The sequence below is a fragment of the Lampetra fluviatilis genome, chromosome 11 (genome assembly GCF_964198595.1).
Source record: "Lampetra fluviatilis chromosome 11, kcLamFluv1.1, whole genome shotgun sequence".
NCBI lineage: Eukaryota > Metazoa > Chordata > Hyperoartia > Petromyzontiformes > Petromyzontidae > Lampetra > Lampetra fluviatilis.
This window is the reverse complement of record NC_136285.1, coordinates 11,976,432-12,003,136: the sequence shown is the minus strand read 5'-3', so window position 1 is coordinate 12,003,136 and position 26,705 is coordinate 11,976,432. Positions and strand designations below refer to the sequence as shown.

At 49.0% G+C, this 26,705-nt stretch overlaps 1 protein-coding gene across 1 annotated transcript in view; it reads right to left on the bottom strand.

Annotated features, from left to right (window-relative positions):
• Positions 1-1,721: 1,721 nt before the first annotated feature.
• LOC144934811 (MAP kinase-activated protein kinase 2-like) overlaps positions 1,722-26,705 on the bottom strand; it is a 43,768-nt gene continuing 18,784 nt past the window's right edge. The window contains exons 2-10 of the mRNA XM_078860992.1: positions 24,095-24,234; positions 15,579-15,643; positions 15,082-15,161; positions 12,975-13,101; positions 11,437-11,512; positions 10,915-11,039; positions 10,482-10,567; positions 8,703-8,783; positions 1,722-8,076 (exon numbers count right to left, since the gene is read on the bottom strand). Of these exons, the coding sequence (XP_078717118.1) occupies positions 7,906-8,076; positions 8,703-8,783; positions 10,482-10,567; positions 10,915-11,039; positions 11,437-11,512; positions 12,975-13,101; positions 15,082-15,161; positions 15,579-15,643; positions 24,095-24,234 (951 nt within the window). The 3' untranslated portion in view covers positions 1,722-7,905. The remainder of the gene's footprint in view (positions 8,077-8,702; positions 8,784-10,481; positions 10,568-10,914; positions 11,040-11,436; positions 11,513-12,974; positions 13,102-15,081; positions 15,162-15,578; positions 15,644-24,094; positions 24,235-26,705) is intronic.

Here is a 26,705-nt window from a genome sequence, read left to right as displayed (position 1 = left end):
ACCACCACATGCTCACAGCTCCGTACTTGGGTTTAGTGCAGGGGTCTGCAACCTTTAAGACATAAAGAGCCACTTGGACCCGTTTCCGAAGGAAAAAATAAACTGGGAGCCGCAAAACCATTGCAACATTTAAAACAAATATAACACTGCATATATTGTTTCTTACCTTATTGCTATATACAGGATCGTGCAGTCAGCTGTCAATCTGAATAAAAAAATGACTTTTTCACTTAACAATGTAAAATATATTTTTGCAAATTAATAGCTAAATTACCTGGTTAATGGGATTTTTGCTCCTGAACCTCAGTGCACAGTGTCTGCACATCAGGGCTGTAAGACGTCACCTTCATTTTCACACAGGCTTGCAAGCTGTCATCTGTGAGGCGTGATCGATGTTTGTTTTTAATATAGTTCATGTTGGAGAGGACCTGCTCACATACATATGTGGAGCCGAAGATCGACAGGACTCCAAATGCATACTTTTTCATGTTTATATAAGTGTTGGGGATGGCATTCCATGTTTCGAATACAAGTTTGTCCTGTTTGGGAAGGTTTTCAATATCACTCCATTTATGATTCTGAGCCAGAATGGCCTTCTGACGGGCAACATCCTCAAGAGTAGCGGTCAAGCATTTGAACTTGGACACCCATATATCTTTGTCGGCTATATCGGCCAGTTCCATCTCAAGATCAGGTTGACTTACACCTGCAAATGCAGTCATATTCAATAGGGATGGATCGATCGCCAGGGGAGTGACAGGGAAGGATAATGTCGTTTTTTCCTCTCTGAACTCACAGAATCGTTTCCGAAACGAACTTTGCATTGTGGTGATTGCAGACTTGAAATATTCCAAATTTATCGTATCATGACTTTGTTTGAACTCTCTCAAAGAGGGAAAGTGAGACAGTGTACCTCTCTGTAAATCTTTGACAAACACTGTCAACTTGCGCTCGAATGCCAAAACCTCCTCCAGCATGTGCAGGGCTGTGCCTCCTTTCCCCTGAAGGGTTGTATTTAGCGTGTTTAGATGTGCTGTCATGTCTACGATAAAATGTAATTTTTCCAGCCACTCTGGCTGTTCCAGCTCAGCAAAGGTGAGCTCTTTGCTGCCCAGGAAGGTTTTTACTTCTTCCAAACATGTGACAAAGCAACGGCAACGTTATTGCCTGTCACCGGGCGGGCAGTGTGGAGCGGAGCGGCGACCTGTCAGCAGCGGCAACGCCAGAGCAGGTGTCACAGTGCGCCTCCTCCCCTCGCTAGCATCCGCCCCGGAGCCGCGGTCAAGGTTCAAAAGAGCCGCATGCGGCTCCGGAGCCGCAGGTTGCCGACCCCTGGTTTAGTGGCTGGTGGTTTTTCGTGGTGGCGATTGGTGAGGCTGGTGGAGGAGGTGGCGGTGGCTGCGAGTGGTTGGTAAAGTTGCGTGGTGTGATGGCAGCAGACAGAGGTGGTAGGGGTTGGTCAGGATGTGGTGGTGGTGGTCAGTATGTGGTGGAACGAACAAGAGGTGGGGTGAGGTGGGATTAGCGTCTTGCTAAGTGCGTGTTAGAAGCGGTGGTTACGCACTGGTGGGTTGGTCGTGGTAAGTGACTTGTGGTGGATAGTGGTTGGTGCTTCGTGCTGATGGTGGTGGTGGTGGGTGGCGATTGTCGAGTGGCAGCCGTGCACATTTGCAGTGTGTACAAAAAAAACAGGCAGAAACCAAAGCTGTTGAGGTGCCGATCACTGTGTTTATGATTTGTTTTGCTTGTTTGTTAAGTACATCACCAACCACTTGCAGTTTCTACAGTAAGCACAAGAACCACTTAAAATCGAGATAGTGCTTTAAAATACAATCAGTTAAAACATCACAAGGCACAGGAGTCTTGTCATTGGCCTCTTGCCCCCCCACACACACACACACCGGTCAAGCAGCAGTGCTCATGATGACCACGCGTGATTTAACAACAGTCGCTATTCCAGTTATACGTGCTTACTTGTTTAATGGTTTCACAACCGATGCCCAGCCCTGGCAAATCGATGAATTATCGCAATTTGTGGTCACGATTCAACAAATCCTTTATATTATATGTGTGTATATATAACAGAAACTGTGAATGCGGCAGCCGCTAGTGGCCACTAGTGGCTGCAGGGGGTCATGTGACCCCCATAACATACAAATTGTGAAAATGCAAATCGATTCCTACACACGCAATCGGATGCACGCGACGAGGGCTTAAGAACTGAAATTCATCAGCGAACCGATGACATATCGTTGCACCTCCACTCGTTCGCATGTATATCGCCACACACACACGCGCGCAAATGTACACAGAGCGCCTTTCGCATGTGCGGTGATTGTTAACGACTATAGTTTAACGAAACTGCACGTTACGGAGGGTGAAACAGCAACAACAACAAAAAAACCTGCATCACGTGTGCGCGAGTTTCCAATTTAAGACTGAAAAAAAACCAATGCTCTTTGGGTAAGACACCAAATGCCCACCGATTGTCTCTTTGTAACAGACGATGACAAACGAGAGTTATTTTTTTCGATCAAGACATCGTCGCCCGTCGATCGTGACGGAAACACAGGCCAATCGCAGCATGAGCCAGCGGTCGCAAACGCAGGGTCCACACCGTTTAAAAAAAAAATCACGTGCAGGAAAGATGACGGGGAAGGAAGATTCAACTTAACGCTAAAGCACACACACTCAAACCGGAAGTTTCATTACAAAAATACTGTTTCCCTCGATCATGTGACGCCTAAATCCTGCACACTTTCGATGTTTGGTGCCGATAAAACTGACCTCCGATTATTTTAACGGGCATCCATGTATGTAGAACTTCTTTTGCACCGTACGTCGCAACAAGCGTGCAAATCTGAGGTGCGAGGGAAAGCCAACAAACGGGAGATTTGTAGCGGCCGCTTGTAATCCCAAGTGTGCTTTTCTCAACACGCAACCTGACATTCAAATCCCAAGCTTTCACGACGCACCAGCATCATTAACTTTGTGAAGATGCCCACAGTAAAGTCATTTCTTCCGGAAAAATGAGAATAGGTTTTACCCTTTCCGGCAATAAAACAGATGTTAAGAGGTTCAAACACCAAGTCTGCATTAACCACGCGAACTTGTGGTGAACATGCTAACAAAGATGCTCTGATAATTATAAATGCATCGTCTTTGAAATTGATTGGCCTACACCAGAGGCAATCTTCCTTACGGCCAAGTCTCACCAGTGTCAGACCAGAGAACGCCAAAAGGCGAACAGGACAAAGACAATGCCACCATACGAGCATGTATAGCTCGGGGTGAGTAGCTATACCATGGGGCTTATTTGCCAGTATCAAAGTATAAAAAAAGAAGAATAGGTTTTACCCTTTCTAGCAATACAAAAATGATGATAATGATAATTCATTTAGAACTGTTTTTTGTGTTTAAGTTTGTTGTCCTTCCCCCGCACCTCCGATTAACACGGTTGGCTTACGTACGGCGCGAAAGAAGTTCAACGTACGTACGCGCACACGGCGCACAGTGAAAACAAAAGCTCAAACACGCAATCCCAACCGGGAGAAGTCTCCGACGACTTCCGAGAATCCGAATAAAACAAAACTGCCGTTCACTCTCCGTTGACGTCTACTCGAGCATCGTTAGCAAGCGGCCACACTTCACGACACCGCGCTTGACCTGCGTGCCGAGGTTCATACCGTCAAGCAAGCCTCACGACCTGCAACAGCAGCGTAGGGGGCCCCTCGTCCAGCAGTGGATTGTCCAAAAGGGCCGTGTGTGTAAAACAGACGGCAAGCTGTTGTCACTCGTATTGCACCAACACTCGTCCGAACCAGAAGATTGGGGTTACTTTGCTTGTCAATAGAAAGTAAACTGTTATAGATTATTTTAACACATCTCCAAAAATGTAGAGACTAGTCAGGGAGTACAAATACAGATTTTTTTTTTAAATCCATTACCTTACAGCAACATTTGCACGGAAAATTATTGCAAAAGAGCCGCCGGGTATTGCTCAACTGCCTTCCTGTAATCGGATATCGCAAATGTGCGGCTCGGAGAGGAATTCCCCTGGGTTTCCTTGACAAGCGTAACCCTGTGCGATCCTGCGCGGCCCGAGCACCAGGGCAAGGCAATGGAACGCGCCCTTTACCTCGCTGGCGTCTTCACAGGCATCGTTACGTTGGAGTCACGCCCCACCACACGCCACGTGGCTCTCGTCCATAAACTTCACCAAACACGACAGCGAACGCTCATTAACCTCCCACCGCCACCACCGCCGCCACCGCCGCCGCACCAAAGGCAAAGATCCCCCGTATAACATGAACAGACGGTTGGGGCAAGTTCCGTCAGCGGGCACGTATGAAGGCCGGCACGGTACACGAGGGGGTTGGTGGCCAGCATCGCGCCCGGTCACCGCCTTTGTCTCCCTAGTTGGCGATGTTTACGCACCGCCACCAGTGACTCAACCGAGGCCGATTCGACCGAGGGGATGGCCCAGGATCGGTTCAGATAATCGTCACTGGTATAGGCCGCGAGCGGAAATCGAACCCGGGTCGCCGGGTTCATAGCGCGGCTGCACCACCGCTCCCCGCACCACCAGCACTGATACACGAGCACGGAATCCGCACGCTTCCGCTTGCAGGAGCCACCGGGATTTTGTTATCCGAGAGTAACAACGAATTCCATGCAAATGTTGTAAATCGACTCCATAGCAATACTTTACCCTCAGCCCGACTCATGCACATGGAGGGTCGTCGGGGTAGAGTGGGCGAGACCTCACGCGGCCGGAGAGACAGTGCCGTCCGGTTAGCGAAATGTCGGGCTCACTTGATGTGGACTGTTGTAAAATCATAATACTGCAATTGTGTCACAGCCACTTTTCAATCCACTGCTGGATGAAGGCTTCCCCACGTCAAGCCAGTTTTATTGGACCATGCTAAACCACGCTCGTCAGTGTGGATTGGTGAAGGAGCGCACAAGTATGGTGCAACAACGGGTTGTTCTGCACTGCCCTCTGATGTGCACAATGTAGACAATTCAAGCATTATCCAAGCTCATCAGTGTGGGTAGAGTGACACTCAAGACTGGCTCATAAATTTACTCGCCACCAATGTTAGCCATGCATGGGAATCCAACTCAAGATTGTTGTTTTTCTAGTGCAGTTTGCTAACCACTGCACCGTGTAGGCCTGTACAGTCACTGCCATGATTGGGGGCCATGCAAATTGATTCAAGAAAATCTATTATTATTTTCAGAAACATTGTGGCGCGTCCGTGGCGGTCTCGGGAACGGCAGAATCGCTTCTGGCGCGCACGCCACTCGTTGGCACGCACGGCGAGCGGCAAGGGATCCGTTTTGAAAGCGAAGAAGCAGCGAGTCGTCGGCGCAGAACTACGTGAATGATAAAACGCGAAGCGGACAGCACCGTCTCCCTACGGACGACTTGCGCGCCAGCGCAATGCTACTGCTTGCGGGGCGCGGGGTTGCGACAGCCCAACGATCCGACCGTCTGCTCGGGGCTAAAGTAACGGCGAAGAGGAAGACGATAAACAAAGCGGCGGCGGCGGCGAGTGTACACATCGCGCACTTTGTCCTCTCGTCTCTTGTCCCCTACCCATCGGGCCAACTCGGGTAAACACAAAAAGTCGAGGTGCTAACGACACACTAAAGCGTACCCACAGCTACTGCCGTCTTCGAAAAAAAGTTTTCGCGAAACGATGTGATGCTCGTCCATGCAATTACTGGGGGGTGGAACGCACGTCGCGATTCAGCGTCGACCGGTGCCGCTCGATTCAAGAATCATTTTGTCTTTACTTTGTGTCAATGAAAGGTAGCGGCTTCTCTGAAGTGACTGCAGGGGTGTCCAGAGCCCATGACATCAAGGGATTGAAAATAATTGATTCTTTAGCGATTCTTAAACGCTTGTCGGAATGGGTGAGTTTAGGGTGGGGTAAGTTTCCCAAGACCGGTTCAGGTTATCACTCGCCACTTGTGTTAGAACACATGGCCCGGAATCAAACTCAGATGGTTGGGTTCAAAGCAAAGTGCGCTCACCACTGTGCACCAAAACTTACAATGTAGGCTTGTCGAAAAATATTAATTCCCACACACACGAATTGATGCGCATATTCACGAGCATTAAGAATCCATATAAAATCTACCAATCAATACATTGTTCCACCCCGACTAATTACGTGGCACATTAGTCTTCCCAGAAGGCAATTGTCTACTCTGAGGTCATCACAACCCTGACCCCTGAACCCTAACCCTGTCGCCCCCCGCCCCTTCTTTAAAAACAACCGTGATTTTACCCTGATGTCGACGCATTGCTTGTGACTCCACAGCCAAGCCAACAACAAAACAGCTGAGTGCCCTGGCCACCTGGCTTACCACAGCTCCGTTAAAGATGAGCCACCTCCGGTGCCTTCAAACGAGTCTCATGTTCTAAGTAATGAATATACAGTATATGTTTAAAAATATATATTATATCGATAACATTTCGTACTGTTTGGGTAAAACGTTTATTTATTTATTTTACTTTTTTTTTGTATTATTATTATTATTGCTATTGCGGAGGCTTCCACGTGAAGATGTGACTGAGTTCCGCTATTATACCTCCTTCACTACGCGAGAGTTCACGAGGGCAGCTGTAGGAACAGAGCAACAGTGCAGCGCATGTAGACCCTGCGTGCGCGCGTCTGCGCAGAACATTCACGCTGGTTTCTGTTTCATCACCTGGAGGCAATTTCGTGGAACTGTCCACATCGCAGTTAAGAAAAAATACACTCTAAAAACAATAAAAGCCCCGAGCGTTCTAAAAGTTTTTTCGGCGAATGAAAGACACCAGCAAAAAAAATAAACCCTGCTTGGGATTTCCCCAAACGACCTCCTCCCAATGCGGGCAAAAAAAAAATCAAACCCAGCAACAAAAAAATAATCAAATAAAAGTTTACAAGAGTTGAATTTCATAGCAACTAGGAGAGAGCAATGGCAGCCACATAGAAAGACAAGTTTTGGCAAGCCCTTCTACAAGCTAGTGGCCACAGCAACTCAGCTGGCTCATGGGACACCACGATGAGAAACTTCTCTAAAATTCACACAGCGGCAGACATGCCGGGGGGACCCCGATAGAGAGGACCAGTAGGTTATGAAATACTCGTGTAGATTTTTAATGCCCACAGAGCCACTGACCGGGTTCGCTCGCGTCACCTGAGCACGGCAAGGGCCCTTTCGCAAATCGCCCCGTTCGTTTGTGGTCGTGGCTGTACTTGATGAGGGTTAGCGGAGGGAGCAAAAACGCCTCCTGATTCCAGTTGTGACGAGGCCGACGCGTCTTGGTTTGATGCCGGCGCCAAGACCCAAGAAACACTCCCGACTGCGCAACCCAGCACGCCCGTGCAATTACGCAAACTCTTTGGGCAGGCACGCACGGAGGATGCTCGGTGCAAGAGGTGGTGTTCAAGGCCACGCGTGGAGACGAAGGGAGTCCAGGCCATTTGGGATCGATGAGATCACGTGGATGTCAAAAAATATGCCGGCACGGAACCCGCGACTAACTGCGTCGACCGCCAACGTCGGAACCAAGACTGTTGCTCGAGTCGGCCGCCAGCGAAGGCGACACAGAGAGCGGCCCACCACCAACTTTGCTTGGCTTGCGTTTTCCGACCAGGTTCACTTCGATGCAGACACAATGATTCTCAGGACGAGAAGGGGACGCGCACGCCATGGCGCTTACAGCGGACGCTGTCCAACGTGGAACCTAACTCCTCGTCCACGCGCGCATCTGTCCGTCACAACCCCTTTCCCCGTTGCCTCGCTCGCCAATGCAGTCTGTAGCTGCTCGCCGAAGCCGACCTGGCGTGGCGAGCGAGCGAGCATCCGCGCGACCGGGCTGGGAGGGGGGACGATGACGCCGGCTCAATTGTTCGCAGTTGCCGTCTGCTGCGGCTTCTGCAGCACGGCCGGCAGACCCGGCGGTTTTTTTTTGCGACGCTTGTTCAGGAGTGGGTTGCTCGAGTCCTCCAGCGTCTTGATCTTCACCTGTTCGTAGTCGACCCGCATTGTGGCCAGCGCGCTCGTCATCTCGTCCTGCGCACGCGACGCACAAGCGACGGGCACGTTCGCCGAGTTATTAAAGCGCCGTTGTCGTCGCCGCGATGCTCCGCAGCCGTGCCGCTCGCGCCGAACAACTCGGAATCCTGCAAGGAGCCTTCGGTCCGAGGCTATTGAGCTGCAGGGATCTGGACTACACATCAAGGGGCAGCACTTTGCCCACCCGCACTGCCACAAAGGGTAATGTTCATTGCATGGCAATCAAGTCAATATTTAAAATTAATTAATTCTCACAGGTAGAATGTGCACAAATTAAGCAAAATAAACAAATTTCACGGAACAGTTTTTGTTTGTCCAGTTGTTGGCAACCGGGCTGAGACCTTCAACGCCCTATGCCTGAAAGTCCAGTCGATTACAGGCGGCTGGCCTGGATTAGAACACAGGACTTTAGCAGTGCGGGCGAGCGAAGTACTCTGATCTTTGCGCCACCTGACCAGCTCTAAAAAAAACTAAAAACTAAATATTCATCGGCATCATGAGCACATGCAGACCTATCCTCCAGCGATCCGTCAACCCCACTGCCTGAGCCCCAACAGACTGCCAGTGAGCAGGATGACCAGTACTCAGGCTAGCGTGGTCACAGTAAAGACTTCACATGTTACCTTCACATCTTCCCAAAGCTCCTTCTCCTCCTTAAGCACCCGGCTGGTGTGCAGAGGCGTCTGTGGCACCTCCATTAATTGCTGCAAATTAGAATTAAACAAACGCAGATCAGTCATGACACTTTCTCTGTGCAACTACACAGTTCCAAAAATTGCAACAACAAAAAAAACAATATCATTGCCTCTCAACTAACCCGAGTGTGTTAAGTGAAAATGTTCAATATGTTTACGCGCGTGGTGGTTTAGTTATAGACCGTTTCTCACTCGTCAAGGGTCAGTGACTCAGAATTCACGTGGACCACAAAAAACATTGAGCCGATCCCGTTAAGAATCAATAAAACCTGGTGCCACATGTTACATCTTCCTCCCCATTCTAGGAAAGTAAACAATAAATACGCGTTTATAGGCGAAAATATTTTGCACCGTCCGTTTGATCGTAAAAAAAAGAAACACGGGTCGTGAAAACAATTGAGAATGCAGCGTGACACACCGTTCGTTTGGCTACTAAAATACCTTGAGGCCAAGTCAACGATGAATCGACAGTTCTGCTTTTGTGTGGCTGATGTATATGCAAAGCAACAACTACAATTTCACATTCAGGTGGTCAAGCGATTCAACCGCATGAGGAGCAGCGGAGTGTCTTGTTGTGAATTGTTACGTGAATTTGCAATTAGCAGCAGCGAGGGGAATTTAGGAAGAGGTGACACCTTCAACAGAGGTAGAAAATGGTGGGAAACCAATTGTTAGAATGTTCTTTGAGATGTCACTCGTTTAACGGAGGAGAGAAGTGAGATCTCCCAAGCCTGGATTCTGAGAGAAGGCAGAGGCATGGGCAACTAGGAAGAGTAGATTCCAAACAATAGCTGTACAGGGACAAAGATCCCCTGGTTTAGCCTACAAAGGCTGTCGGGGCAAGTGCTGTTACAACCTATGAAGGGCAGAACTGCATTCTAGGCGGGGGAGTCATTCCGTCTCCCAGCTAAGTCTCCCCAGTGTCGATGTTTTGCACACCGCAGCAGCAGCTACTCATGGAAGGCTGAGTCTACCTATGGGGAGGCACGGGACAGGTTCAGATATTCACCACCGATGATGGCCACCAGTGGGAATCGACACGTAGGTTCACCGATTTTATAGGGCGTAGTGATTACAAATAGGCCACCGCTTTCCCTACAACAACAACCGCCACTCACCATTAAGTGGCGGTGAATTCACCACGGCGCTTGTGCCATACTAGACGCACTTTGAGGTCACGTGAAATGTCAAAGCCCCGCTCGCAGGAGGTCACGGAACAAACCCAGGTGCCATGGGTTGACCGACAGATGACAGATGTACCAACTGTGCTTCCCACTGTGCCAACTTTTTTGCGTTTTATCCACCCGGCGCTCTGCTCGTTGCTGTGAGCGTCACTCCTCTGCCCTCCATTGTTGCTCGAGGGCAACTGCCTCCAACTCCCCAGCAGAGTCCATCATGAACCTCCTCCAGAAGCCTTTCTTGACACTGCTGGTACCAGTCATCAGCCAATCCAATCAGCTCCACATCCTTCTGTACCACATCAGTCCACCTCTTCTCTAGCCCGTGCTACACCCGTTTAGCCCCATCTATCCAGCCAAACAGAAGCTGCTTGGTCATGCGATGGCTGGGAATACGCGGGCTACACGACCCGCATGTAACTTTCTCTACACACACACACACAAGCAAGCGCACGCGCGTCTGCGTCAGCGCTGGAGTGAGGTTACACAGCCTGACTGGGCAATCCGGGCGCATTGTGGCAGCACGTACGTTAATCCAGGGGTGGTTCATGAACTCGGCGATGGTCATGCGCTCCGTCGGATCCGTCTTGAGAAGCTTTCGGATGACCTGCTTGGCTGCGAGCGGAGCACAACGAAGTGACAGAATGGCACCGACCTCTAGCGCATACGTACGGCAAAGCCTTAAGAGACAGTTGGGGCAAGTTCTGCTTGCGGGCATCTATGAAGGCCAGCACCGCACACGAGGGGGTGGGTGGCCAGCCCCACGCCCGACCGCCTTTCTCTCCCCAGTGGCGATGTTTACACACCGCACCGGGTACTCATTTGAGACCGAGTCGACATAGGGAAGGTCCCAGGACCGGCTCGCTAACCGCTCCACACAAAGACAAACACGCACACAAACAGGCCAAACGCGGTTGGTGGCTTAGTCGCACCAGCGATGTTTTTGAGGCCGTCTCGCTCACCTTCCTCGGACACGGCCGTCCACTCTGGGCTGGGGAACTCGTACTGGCCCAGGCGGATGCGCTTCTTCATTCCGGGGGAGATGGCGAGGCCGTGGTTCGAGTAGAACGGAGGGAACCCGCACAGCCTGGCGGGGGAGAGGGGGGGGGTCACACAAAAGCCGGGTCACGCCGTAGAGTGCCATTAGTGTGGATGACCCTTGGTCCCTGCCATTGGACTGTGGAGTTCGCACAGCTAGGTAAGAGCCAACAAGAGTGATGAGTGCCTTCTCGATACTCACTAGACCCACGACATTTTGACCGAGCGCATCGCGCAAATGATGACGATAATGACGACTGTGATACTGATGGTGACGATAGCGATTCCGACGATGACGGCGATGTTGGTTACCGCCGCCGCTACGCGCGCAAGACAACGCTCACGGCTGCCACTGCGGAGCCAAAGCGCGTCTCCGTCGCGCGGTGCCAAATCCGCTGACGCAAAAGTGTGAGAAACGACGTCTGGCGGCAAGCGCGTTGACTTACAGGATGTACATGATGACGCCAAGGGACCACATGTCGCACGACTTGTCGTATTTTTCTGGCCCCAAGACTTCTGGAGCTGAAAATAACAAACAAAAAACCACAACACACGAAACACGTCGGCGTACGTAACCAGCCCCAAGCGCTGCACCCACTCGCGGTGCACAGAAGGTGAGAGATTGTCGGTTGAGGGCGAGTTAATCAGGTGCCTGCCACAAAAGCCTACTTGGCACACTTTGTGGCCCTGCGGGGGATAGACGCTCACGTCAATGACAAATACAAATCATTGCGGACGGCAACACTCGACGTAGAAAAATAAATTAAATGGCGATTGTGATTTACATGCACGACCGTGTACTGTGTGTGTTTGAGATCAGGTGGGTAGGCACGCGGAATATATTTTGTGTTTCCGCCGCATTCTGAGACTGCTGCTGTGGCCTACGCACGTGACCCTGAATATCAGAGGGAAGGGTTGGAGGATCACGCAGACTTTATGCAACTCCCAAACCGACTGGGCTGTCACGTGACCAAGAAGATATAAATTCATCTGTGAGCTTTTAAGTTAAACTCCCAGTTTCCTCCCACGTGAAGCCGAACGCTAATTATTGAATTTGGCCAAACATCCCACGCAGGACCCCCTCCTGAAAGAGAGTCTTAAAACACAGCAAGGCTCTGCCGAGTCAAGGACATTCACATTGAGCATTAATATTACGAATGAGAAACTTCATCCGCAGTCAGCCCCCCTCCACGTGTGCACGCACGCACGTACGTTGAACTTCTGTCGCACCGTACGTAGCCAACAGTGCGAATAGGAAGTGCGGAGGAAGGACAACAAACTACACTAGGAGCAGTAGTGTAGCTAGAGATATGGGGGGGGCAAATTAGATAGGGAGCCCCACCATTGAATTCCTTGCAACAGAGGCCCATGCCAGCCAAGCTATGCCACAGTCACACAGGCATCCCAAATACAACTAAAACTAAAATATGTTTTACTTTACCAGATAAGGCCCATTGAGCTATGTAGCTCTTCTTCAGAATCGGCCTGGCTATCGCAAATGATAGCTCAACGAAGTGGCTCATCACGTAGATTTTAAAAGCAGGCCAAATACTCACAAACGCACATTGATTCTAAATGCGGAGGGAAAAACTGGAGGACCCGGAGAAAAAGGCATGCGACCACAGGGAGAGAGACAGAGACATGCAAACTCCAAATATACAGACGTCAGGATCGGGATCTCCAACCCCAGACCTCCTGTATATCAGGTGGTGTAATTAAAATCTTGCCACCGTGGCACCCCACGCAGCCCTCCACATCCGGGAGAGGGTGCACGCAGGGGTACAGGAAAAGACACAAGCAAGGAAAATACCGGTGAGAAGAGATCGGGGAAAGGAATTGGAAGAAGCCGAGGTGAGACCAGGGAGGCGAGTCTTGCGGAGGACCGGTACGGCGGGATCTCCGCGTGACCGGTGGTGGGAGTAAAGAAGAGGGGGGGGCGACTGCGGTGGGCTGGGGGGGTACGGCGCAGGCGCAGGGCACTCACCGACGTAGTAGGGCGTGTAGCACGGCGTGGCCAGCGAGTTGAAGCTGAGCGTCTCCTTGGCGAAGCCGAAGTCGGTGAGCTTGAGCACGGGGTCCGATCGCCTCGACGTGTACAGGAGGTTTTCGGGCTGCGCCAGCACGAGCAATAAAAATGTAAGGGGGGGAGTGTAAAAAAAAGAGGGGAAAAAAGACTAGGAATTTATAAGGCGTTGCTCTTACAGTGGCACTTTTAAACGCGTTGCATTGCCCTGCGGCTTCTAACCTAGGGGAGGAACCCCCCCCCGCCCCCCAGCGGTAACCATCTCCGACACAACACAATGAGACTTAGGGGGGGCTTGGCAAAGTCGCGCATTTTGATGATCAGACTGAGCGCTGCACAACGACTCGAGTCTGGCACGATACGAGACACGAGGGAGAGACAGGAAGAGAGAAGGAGATCCAGGACTGCCAACCCCCGGATTGGGGAGGGACTGAAGGAGGGACCGCGTGGATTAGATAATATATGCAGGTTAATGACATCGAAGAGAAAGTTGGCTTGGCCAGGACACGCTGGAAGGGACGATGGGCCAATGGTGAAGAACAATAATGGAGTGGCAACCAATGAATAGCAGCAGGGAGATAGAGCAACGAAATCAATGTGTGAGCAGGCGGCTGGGTGGATTATTACATCATAGGATAATGAGGTGGTTGGTGGCTTGCGCAGGCCTTCATCCAGCAGTGGATCGACCATGGTTGATGCCCTCTCGTGATCCCCGACAAGTACAAACCAAACCGGCTGGGCCGTTAAAGTGAAAGCCACCCACTCTAGCCGGTTTTTGTGAGAATTTGTTACAATACGAATAATGAAATAAACGCGGTAAGAAAAGTTCAAAATCGCGCTTCGTACGTTTACTTGTTTCAAGAAAGCACGGATGACGTAGTGTACGAGGCTAAGGGAAAGTTTGACAGTGATTTATGGAAGACGTTTCAGGGCACACTTTGCCTCCCCACCAATATTGCCCCAAAGAACGTATAGAAACCAGTCCAAATTGCCAACACATGAACCGCATAGTGTCGTGAACGGTCATCGACTGAAACGATATACTTAGCAATGGCTTACTGATGTAGTGAGCATCACGTATGGAAATACACATCTGGAATTAAATGCAGAGTTGAGAAGGAGTCTTGAAAAATAAAAACATCGTCTTCTTTTTTTACCAAAGCAAATAAAGGAACTTTGCCCGACTTCTGAATGTTTGCCGTGGTAAATGTTTTTGGTTCAACAACACCACGCTGCCAAAGCCCTTCACACTTCACTGGATTTCTGTACCAAAATAAATGAACTTTTAAATATCATGGCCTTAACTGACCTTTGACCAAACACCACCCGGTGGAATGTGCCCAGATCTCCTCACATCTCAGAAGCTAAGCTGGTTTGAGCCTGGACCAGCAACATTCGCTGTGCGACCACCGTTCGTTTACAGGCGTTATCGGCTGAGGCAGAGCTGCATTGTCAGCAGCAGAGGGGGCAGTGCAGTGACATCTATTGTACTGTATTGCCACGTCTGTTCTCCCTGCCTTCACAAACCCACACTGACGAGAGTGATGAAGTATGGTCAAATACACCACGTGATCCGCGGGGTTACATTTTTATAAATCTTCGGAAAATCATGAGGAGCCTGGTGCCTTTAGGTGCTATGCTCCCCGACTCTGGAACACTCATTACAAGCCATAGCACGAGTGCAGCAGGCAAAATCAAATCTTTCAAATCAAATGTAAGTCCATCAACCCATTGGCCTTTCCAGACCAATATTATCAAGCAGCATTTCGTTTAAGCAAGCAAACTGCGGAATGGTTTTAGCCTTCTTGAATCTCATCAGCAGAGTCTGGAATGTTTATGAAATCTGGCTGGATTACCAGATCTTATTGGCATCAATAACATCTGGGGCCCCGTTCAGCGCAAATGGCAAAACTGCTTGAATTAGCTTATATTTAAATCGGGACTGATCGAGCAATGGTTTTTTGAGTTATATTTTATTTTCCAGTGTCCTGGGGATACTGTGCATGAAGGGAGCCGCGTTAATGCAAGACGATATCGTGTCGTGGTGGGGGAGATGGCAACGACTTGCCTTGACGTCACGGTGAGCGATGTTGATGGAGTGGAGGTGTTCGATCGCCCTCCCGATGTCTCTCATGATCTCCGACGCTTCTGCGTTGTTGAAAGGGGCGATGGCATCGTGGAGTTAATCGACAAAAACAAAATCAACGCGAATCACTTGCGTAAAGTGCGTTACAGTGCATACAGTGCGTACGCACGCACACACGCACAGCACAATAGTACAATGAAACCAAATCGTACCCAGAGAAGAAAAAACCAGACCAAGATAAAATCACAGAAAGGAACTGCAAAGTTTCACAATTACTAAGCTACTATCCAACGGAGGGGCAAGCGTGCTCTGCATTGTCTCCTTTTACCCCGAATCCATTTTACAAATCTCTAATGCATCATCACAGCAGTTTGTAAATAAAAATATACGACTGATTTTCCCCAGCCTGTGCCTCGCCCGTTCCTTGGTCGTCCCCGCCGTCTCCCCACCTGGACCCACCGGGACCCACCGGGACCCACCTCGCTCGGTGAACGCCTGATCGCCTCGGTCCTGGATTCTGTTGAAGAGTTCGCCGCCTTCCATGCTGCCGAAGGGGGGGGGGGGCAAAGAGGGAAACACAAAGCCGAGAAGCATCACTGCCGTGTCCTCAAAAAGCCGGGATGGTGCGCGACACCGGCTGAAATACTGCGGAGTGCATTCACGCCGTCAACCTTCACAGCGAATGTTAAATGCCCCGTGACGATGTTCTGTAGGCGATTGTGTGCAAATTAATTGGGGGAAAAGCTACAAAGCAACATCGCCCGCGACTGGTGGACTATACACATACGTGAAACATCGCGATTTCCTAGGATAGCCTTTCGCGATAAGAACGGCACAATATTCGAAATGTATTCAAACACGTTCCTTCAGAGTGGGCAGGTAGGAACTTGGTTGGACAGCGCATTTGTGCACGACAGACAAATATGCACGACAGACAGACAAATAATCCCTGGTGGGCAGTGTGGAACCTGTTGTTCCTACCTGTATTATGATGATTATCAATCCAACTGAGCAGAGTTTTCAGTTGTTTATTGCGCTCAGTCACAACGGCTTATGACAAGGTCACATTTTTCAGGGTTGAGCGTGGACAGTGCTTGGATGGGTTGACACCATGCACAAGACAGGTGATGTAGTTATGTTGTGAGTAGCATACAACAATGCAGCAAAGTCCATTGTTGTATCTACTTCTAAGCTGCTATGCTTACCGCCTTCATCAATTTGGCGTGTCCTGCATGGTGACGTATTAGCCTTTGAAAATCCATAGTCTGATGTGTAAAGCGATTAGAACTGAAGAACCAAAATGTTATTGTTTACATGTTTTGTTATTGTTAAGCGTGATATTTTATTTTTATACACGTGCCATAACATCTGTTGTTTAATTCATTATCGTCATTTACCCAAAACCTTAAACAACGAAGACCACATGTGGTACAGTTATTTAATGACCACCAAATTTCCATGTTCTTCGTGCCTGGAATCAACAACAAACTGTGGGACTTTTACAGTGCAAAGCGAAGCAATCACTTGGTTCTGGTCGTTTTAACGGGCAGCAATCTATGCGTTTAAACGGGGGCTCTCTTTATGGTTGCCATACGAACCACACTTTAACTTGGAAATCACAGCATGGCAAAGTGGTTTCCACGGTCAGCAAAAACCGAGTGGTAATTTCCTCAAGACCAATGCAAGTCATAAATGGCCTCAAGAATGACGACATAGTTTACACTGCCCGTATATGTACTGTCGTTCAACTGCATTTACAAGATAGCATGTGCGTTCATTAGTCTATTTATCCAAACGCTATCGGAAGACACCTGTGCACACAAACGATCTTTCTAGGCAGTGGACAACCATCCACTGCTGAGCAACGGGTAATATCTCCTGCGGTCCACCTTCCACTTCCTTGCTCCGTGCCCTGCTATCGAGACCCACATCCATGCCTTCGTCAAATCATCGACTCAATGAGCGCAACCCTCTCCGCTAAACCCGTCCCTACCCCTTCACCCACAAACTCCAGGTGACGCAGAGTGCTACCACCGAACATCTCACCGGCGCCCATGAATTTGGCCACGCCGCTCCGGCCTAAAAGGTCCCTCTCTCCGCTGGCTTCTTCAGCGAGAAATAGGGTGAGCAAGCTGGGCTGCATCTTCTATTTACCCATGTACGTACAATCGTACTCCGCGGTTGAAACGTTCACGCGCGCGCGCTATTCAGTACATTCACTGCTAAAATCCTACTGGAATCGGTTAACGACATTCTAAATCAGTAATCGATGATGAAAACGATTACCGATTTACCAGTTAAATTTCGATTTGAAACTTTCGTGACTGCAGGGATTCATATTATTGGTTCTTTCGGTATAGTCACGTAGAAAGGAAATAATAAAATAATAAAAATAAAACAATTACATTCTCGCGACGTTTCGGCCATCTGAGGACAGCTGCTTGTGTTGTGGCCGAAACGTCGTGAGAATTTTATTATTTTAGGTTTAGTTTTATTATTTCACTTCTACGTGACTTTACCGAAAGAATCAAGAATATGATTTACCAGTTACCATTAAACAATCCTCTATCGAAGTCCTCGGTGAACTATCATTTCATGGGAGGTCACACTTTCTCTGCTCCTGACCCCACGGTCAGGAATGATCTTCCTCTGATCATCACAGTGCTAAGGCACCTGCCCAAGTCTGAAGTCAAGGGTCAAGACCTCTCTCTTCTCTTCCGCCTATGACTATCTCTCTCCGAAGTGTCTTTGTTGTCACTTTTAAAATCGTGACACCTCAATTCCTCCCTCGCCTGTTTCATTCTTGCACTTGTTAATTGCTCAAAAACAATAAAAAACAAACTCTTCTTTCTTTAAAACTCCGCGGATACACACCTTCCCCCCAAATTTGTACATCATCTTGAGATGCCAAGTAATTTTAGACGCTTTACAAATCCAATGTATTTCACCAAGTACGGTGAACCCGGCAACCCTAGCAGGAATCCCGGCTATGGCTAACATCGATGCCAAGTGATATCTGAAATGGTCCTAGGCACGTGCCCTCTCGCAACCCGCACGAATCAGTGTCAAGCATGACCGAACAACCCCCACATGACCCACATGGTGATGTGCACCGACACAAAAGGGTTGTAAATTACTTTAAAATGTTTCTTTTGTTTTTGGCAAATAACACCAGGGCTAAATATTAGCTTAAGTGGGAGACAACCTCTGCCACACAAGTGGCTTCCTGAACAGTACTGATAATATAATTAGTTAAATGCATTGATTAATTGATTATCAAAATTTTAATGTTTTGTTTATAAAATAATTGTCAGCCGTTTATAAATGATGAGACACCGCGCACACCTGGCCTTAAAAAAAACAGGAAATGCACTCACTGCATGTGCTCCCGATGTTTGAAACAATCCGAGAATCTTAAAAAAAAAACAATCCAAGATACGAAATTTCTGCCAATGTAAACCGAGCCATTGTTTTACACGGATCTGAAACCCACCAAAAATAGTGTTGCGTACCATCGGTGGATTTAATTCTTGGTAGTGCTTAGAAATTTTACGCGAGTACACAATGTAAGTGACCTGTGAATGTGACATTTTTCTTTAAAGATTGGAAAATCCAAACAGTTTTTCATCCAGACACATCCCGACCACAATGCACGTCCAGCAAGACGTGGCGGCGATGAGCGATGACAATGACGACATCATCATCACCTGCCCCCAACTCAACCTCGGGCACTTTGAACACATCTCGAATCTCATCTGTGAACAATGCTCATTAATTCATGAAAAAAACGATCGACTTATTTTTATCGTATTAAACGGATCAGCCATTATAATCACAACAATAATCGATGGATCGATCGATTATTTAGCCGCAACGCCGGTGTGCACAGCGTCACCGGGTGAAACCTGTTTCCAACGAGCGATCACCGAACCCACCGTTTGTTCCACTTGGCACGACGGCACAGGCAGCAGCATTTCCTGTTCCACCACCGGTGGTGACATTTGAAGAAGCAAGCTCTCTCGTAAGGGTGACATGCATTTAATTTTCTCGCGAGTGCTACCGCTTTTCTCTGCGGCTGGGGGATTTTTTTCACAAGCTAAAATTAACCGTGCAAAACTTGCAAGTCGGGATTCGTGTGGCAGCTCCCTCCCCTGCTGCTGCTGCTAGAACGTTGAGTGGGGGCATAGCAATGCCCCCACGTGGCCAAGTCAGCCACCTACCAGTGGCGAGTGCACATACACACCTCACTATTTTTTCATTTATTTCCTGACTCTTAAGACGCCTTTTGCTATATGCGACTATTGGATGAAGGCCTCCCCGCATGCCGCGTTTATCAATTTACACATTCGTGCGTTAATTTTTTAAATAGTGAGAATTATTTCACAAACCACCAGCTTAACGTTCTTAATTCCAGCAGTGCGGCTTATAAGCTAATTACCATATTGTCTGGATTATAAGATGCTCCGGAAAGAATGGTGCACCCAAAAAACTTGTGCCAAGTGTCAATTAAGTTTTACAAATCTGGTCTCAGACACATACACACCTACCAGATTATAAGATTCAACCACCAACATATGTTTTAAATACGGGGGGGGGGGAGGTGTCTTATAATAATTCACACTTCAATATATTCTTCGCGAGCATGGGGATAGTGGTGTTTAAGATGGCTTAAGCATGGTATGTTGTGTCAATTCTATTTAATTGTTTTCTTTGTTAATGCTATTTAAATTATATATATTGCTTGTGTATAATAATAATGTTTTGTATGGTCGCCTGGGAGGGTCTGGAGAGACGCAGTTGTATTTAGATGATTTTTTTTATCCAACGTGTTATTACTTCCTTTACAACACACGATGTGTTTGATTACAATCACGTGGCTGCCTAGTAAGACACAATATCTCCTCTACAAAGGAGACCTTAGACCCAACCAAACACCAATTACTGTGATTCCAATTAATTTAGGATTATAATAACTAGCTACTTGCTCTAATTGGCTTAATGTGAGAGCATGTGAACGACTAGTTTCATCAGCCGGAGGTATTAGGGGAACAAAAATATAGAAGACACGACCACAATACTTAATTTAAAAAAGATGCACATCATCAGTTCATGTGCGTTTTTCTTCTGGGAATCGGTTTTGTTCGCAGAAAACGTTGTGGTCAAGACAAAAATGCATTTGTTTAAGTTCCCAAGATGTATTTCACCCTGTCAACAAATAACGCAACGGTGCAGAGAGCCTGCCAAACCCCCATCTTCTTGAGACGTTCGCCACAAAAATGACAGTCATTTGACTCTTGGCAAGGAAGGATAAAGGCGGATAAAGGCGCAAACCTGCAACTGCTTGCTCACGCCACTGCAGGCTGAAGAGCCGCCACTCGTGGCAGCTCTAGAAAACCCCCTCTCTGGAGGGTATTTGGCCTCCTCTTCCACGTTGGCCAGATGTCTTGGAAGAGGTTGAGGGGTGCCCATGCTTTACCCCACCGCGCACGATGCGCAGCAAATTGGCGGTCAACGTTGGAAGTGGATCGCGACCCTCAAAAGGAATGGCGCTGCTTCCCGTGGTCGCCCCCCGTCGTCCCCCGCCCCCCACCGTGGATCAAACAAATCACTCGAGACACACCGGTGTATGTCAGCAAGAGCAGTTTCACGTGATCGCTGTTCGCAAGGGGTCACACGTTTGGCGCAATGGTCCTTTGCTGACCACGCGCAATGAATGAATGACACGACCTGCCGATCGATCGGCTATCTGCCGTGAACCCATTTGTACTGCTGGATGGAGAGACCAATGGGGGGGGGGGGGGGGAAATTTAATAAACCGGCACCACCCTTTCAACTACCATGCCCTGGGGTTTCAAGTGGCGACCTCTGGATTGTACCGTCCAGCTAACCGCGACACCGCGGCAGCTTCCCCAACCCATGTCCATCTAAAGATGAAAAACTGCCCAGCGAAGGGGGCATTATCCGTCATCTCCGCCGACAAACAAACACCAGAAATGGGCGAACAAAACGCCGTCCTGAATGCGCCGCACAGGCAGTGCCTCATGGCCACCACGTGCGGAGCGCCCATCGATCGCAGCCACGAAAGTTGGTGGTGCCTTATGAAGGCCACCCACAAACCGGTGCCTGTAAATTCTCGACGCTGGCAGCAGGGGAGGGGGGGCTTCTCTGTCCTCACCGCGTGACCGCAAAACCCCACGCAAGTCACATGGCAACGACGGAATCACGGCAAGTCCTCGCTTATCGCGTGTTCACACTTCAACGCTGTTTTTCTTTCATTTGGGAACGCTTTTTCGCAAAACGCGAACCGCGCACACAATTACAAAGCGGTTTCTGAGCGGTCGACAACGAACTACTTTCTTGAGCTGCGCGGCCGAGCGGTACAGTGATAGAGTACGCGGAATGATAAAGTAGCACGGCGGTGGCGTATTTAATTGTTACGTGGAGGCGAGCGGAGGTCAGTTTACTTAGTCCACAAAATGTGATGGGTTATAGTTGTTTAACATTCCAATAGGCACGGGGTGGCTACGTATGGTGCGAAAGAGGTCCAACATAGATGCATACAACATTCCTTCCTGCAAGGGGCGTGCTCACTTCTGCACTAACACTTCTTTTGTGTAATTACATTTACCACCAGGTGGGGGAACCCCACGTCTGGTTTGAAAAAAAAAACTTGAGCAGAGCACGTTTCAACACTGTTGGCTTTTCCCTCCGGCCGTAACGAAAGAATGTGCCGGCATCGCTCTTGTGAATGAGGCCAATCCAGATGTCTAAGGGGTTATGAAGTCACTCAAGTCGAGACATTTTTTTTACTCAGTTCACCCACCCCAGCATTGCCTTAAAGCTGCGATTTCTCATTTAGAGGCAAAGTTAACCTGGGTTGACCGTAGCCTGTAACCTGGTTAGGTGTTTATAAGGGACTAGTTTTACTACCCGGCTTCGCCGGGAACTTAGATTCTTGTCTTGGATTAATACTCGGCCGACGCGGAGGGTGGGGGGGGATGCGTGACGCCATGAGGTACACTGCGTGACGCTGCTGCATGCGGGTGACATCACAGATGTGACATCAAAGATGTGACATCACAGATGTGACATCACAGATGTGACATCACAGATGTGACATCACAGATGTGACATCACAGATGTGACATCACAGATGTGACATCACAGATGTGACATCACAGATGTGACATCACAGATGTGACATCACAGATGTGACATCACAGATGTGACATCACAGATGTGACATCACAGATGTGACATCACAGATGTGACATCACAGATGTGACATCACAGATGTGACATCACAGATGTGACATCACAGATGTGACATCACAGATGTGACATCACAGATGTGACATCACAGATGTGACATCACAGATGTGACATCACAGATGTGACATCACAGATGTGACGTCACCGCTCACTTGCCGTGCATTATTGCGCCACCCCCCCCCCCCCCCCAAAATACAAAAGTCTATTTTTATACTTTTTGCATTGTGTACAGTCTGGAAGCTACCCACATGGCAAATTTCAAGTTTGTTGCATGTCGGGAAGTATGCTAAACATTTCAAACAGACACACATATTCACAAATTTCCCTTTTATATATATAGATGTAACAATCTAACAATTCACCGCAATCTCCTCCACTAAGCCCAAGCATTCAATGAACTTTCATCATTCAGTGCAGCAATTCAAGCAAAGAATGTATTCATTTCAATTATTCTGGCGAACACAGCTGCTTGATGGGTCACGTGAACCCATAACTTGCAACGTGCACACGTGATTCAGTGCAAGTATCATGATGTATTTAGGCAATGCATTAGCACGACCCGAGGAATTGGTCCTAACCCTAACCCTGAAAGCATCAATAAAGTATTTTACAGCCATTTGTGCATCCACTGCTGGATGAAGGCCTGCCTGTGCCGTGCCGGCCATGGGGACTGTTAGACAATACTTCATCACGCTGGTCAACGTGGGTTGGTTAAAGCTGGGAGCATAGACTTGCGGTATAGTACAGTACAGCAATGGGTTTTTTTCCACTGCCCTCTGGTTCTCAATACGTAGCCCCACAGCCGCCTATAACAACTGTTTGTGCAAGGTGGTCGCCCATCCAGTCGCCATCCAGGCTCGACCGTGCTTAGCGTCTGAGATCTGTTGAGATGGGACGCTTTCCAATTCATCTGGCCATACTTGGCAAATGTTGTACAAAACCGATCGTAAAACGGTCACCATCCACCGCACAACGTCTTGCCACATCACAACACGTTACGCCAAGCCACGCCACACCTCTCACACCGCACGAAATCACACGATGCCACGACGCACCTTCTTCCTCTTATTCATGGAGAGATGAGAAACACGTCAAGAGCTCAAATAAGGTTGACTCAGATCGCTAGAGGGACGTGACATAATAAGAGAGGAAAACCACATCGGAAGAAAACAAAGCGACGGGCATAGACGCACCAGGGCTGAGACCGAGAGGCCTTAGGAAGAGTCGGTTCTAAGCGGTGAGCCAGGATGTCTAGAGCCGTGGAGTGGACGTGGAGATGACAGCCCAGGACAGGAATGGGCGGGGAAAGGAGGACACCAGGAAGGCACACCCCCCCACAAACAATTGGGGGAAATGCCAAGGATAAGAAGGTGACACCAGGCCACGCCACACCACGCCATTAACACCAAATCAAGCCACGTGATACCAAGCTATACCAAGACAAACCCAGGCCATGTCGAAACAAGCCGCAACCATGTCACGTGACAACACATGACGTCACACCACGCAATGTCTCATCGCACCACGGACACGCAAAGCCACAACAACCGCATCACACCGCGCGGCACAGTATCCATTCACAGTCACGCCAAGGAACGCCATAACCAGCCACGCCATTGTGTCATAACAACAAAAACAGAGCACAGCGAGCCACACACCACGCCATCAGACACCTCGGTCTCCCTTTCAGCGGACGAGACGCGCGTGTGTCGGCGAGACCCACCACTCCATGACGATGAGCAGGCACTTCTTGCTCTGGTGAATGTTCTCGTAGACCTCGACGATGCGCACGATGTGGGGGCAGCCCGATGCGCGCCAGTGCATCTCCACCTCGCGCCGCGCCTTGGGGCAGTCGAGCAGCATCTGCGGCCGACAAGACAGCGCACCGATCAGCTCAGGGTCACACTCCTCTCTCTCACTCTCTCACCCATCGTACTATCCCACTCTGTTCTCACTCTGTTAGTGCTGCTATCACGTGATCAACGCTGTCTTAAAACTTTGTGTTGTCGTAAACTTCTCACCGTCGTTAAGTTGCTTTCATGTCACTCTGTTATTGCTACTATAACACGGTGGATGTTGTAAAGAACTTAGTGTGGTCGTGAACCTCTCGCCGTCCTTCAGCCGCTTCCCTGCCACTCCATTGCTACTATAACGTGATCAATGTCATCTTGAACTAGATGTTGTCATAACTTGAACTGCGTGTCGTCTAGATTGAAAACTAATTATTTCGGATTGTTTTTTCCGTTCAGTTTGTTGTCCTTTCCCGTACTTCTGATTAGCACGGTTGGCTACGTACGATGCGAAAGAAGTTGAACATCCATGCATACATAAACTTCTCACCACCATTCAGCGGCTTCGACGTGACTGTTATTGCTATTACAACACGGTCAATGTTGTAATGAGCTTCGTGTAGTCATGAACTCCGAGCTGTCGTTCAGCCGCCTCCTTGCCACTCTGCTATTGCTACGATAACAGTCAATGTTCTCTCCGACTTTGCACCGTGAGTTCTCCTCCCCCCAGCGCCATGGACTATTCTGCCGGACCAACGACCATTTCCTCTCCTCTATGGAGAATAAATGGTGAAATGTTCGAAAATGTTACTTCTCGGGGCAGACAAAAGGAAGTTATTTTGACATATATAATGGCAGCTAATCGGTTCCACCAATAGCGCCCTGTTATTGGCTTGTCTAAGAGGAGTCACCCTATTCAGAGGGCGGGGGGGGGCCACTTTCACCAATAAGACATGGGTGCGAGGCGGGCCACACATTTTAAACTATCGTTGGGTGTGACAGCATTCCACATGATAAAGACACTTTTCGTTGGGCTATCATTTGTGCCCAGGTCGCTTTGGGGAAAAGGAGCTATACACTGTAAATCAGTGGGCATAACCTGGTCAAATAAAACATAAGTTTAGTTTATGATGGGGTGTGCTTTCACATTTGTGTATTGTCGGGGGGGGGGCACACATCAGGGGCCGCACTAAAGGCCACCAGGGGCCGCCAGTGGCCCGCGGGCCTTGCAATGAGGGTACTTGGCCTTCTCTTCCACGTTTGCCAGAAGTCTTGTAAGAGAAGTTGCATGAAAGCTTAGAATAAATGCACGCTGTGCTCTAGCCAACAACAAGCAGTGTATTAGGAGAGCGTAAAAGGCGCAGGCCTGCAATTACTTACTCACGTCACTGCCGGCGGAATGGTTTCAAGTAGAGGCAGCTTTGTATATATGTTGAACTTCTTTCACACCGTACGCAGCTAACAGCGCTCATCGGACGTGCTGCGTGTTGTTCAGCTCTCGTTAGAGAGCCTCTCCAAAATAATAATTTTGGCCTGCTCTTTTGCTTTGGTCAGACTTTTTAACAGAGGTGGCAGTGCTCATGCTCCACAAGACGCAGGACTGTCGATTGACCAACTCTGGTGTACCCATTTATCTTGGACAGAGGAGGAGGGATGATTTAAGACACTTGATGCGAATTTTTTAAAAGCTGTGAAGTTACGTAATGTGCATTACACGCAAATTAATCCAACACCATCTAAGATTGCGGGATTAAACGTTTTGTTGACAAATCTTCATGATACACATTCTTAATCTTGAAACAGCCACACAGCGGGCGTTATGCCACTCTGACTAGGCACAATTACATAACCCGGGCAGCCTGAAAGCTGAGAGCAAACTCGCCCGAGAGATGTGTTTTGCATCAGTGAGAGCAAACGATAGATTTTTCGTAGAAATCACAAAGTGCGCAATTAGTGGCCGTGTAAACATGGAAATGGAAATGCGAGCAGGGAGTGATAAACAGTTCAAGTGAAGAGTAAAGCCCGCGCGTTGCGAACGTTGACTTGTGCGTTGACGTGTGTGTCCCGTGCAAACATCGTCAGCTGGCCGCACGGCATGGGGAGGGTGGTGGGTGGGCTGGACCGTATCGTCCTCAGCGGTTTGACCTCTGCCACGTTTTCACGACCACTGGGGGAGCAATCCGTGCTGGCTTGTGAACGGGTTCGTCCCAGATTCCCACAACAGCCTCGCCAGTTAACCCCAGCTCTTTTTCCACCGTACAACCGAGCTGTGCCGGCCCTGCCGAGCCAGCTTTGTGTCGCTCAGGAGGCGCTGGATTTTTTGTTTCACTTCGGAAGTAGAGCCGTACCACTGACAACACGCACAACGAATGAGCACAGCCGCGTGTAGATGAACGCGGTAACGCCGTGTTCTCACAGTTGTACGGACTGATGTCACACAATTAAACGAGTCACGAGCCAGGCCCCTGGGACCTACTTGGCCCCTAAGAGGCCATCGATTTAGTAGGCATGCAAAAATCTGTCAAAACTTGACCCCTTCCCCCC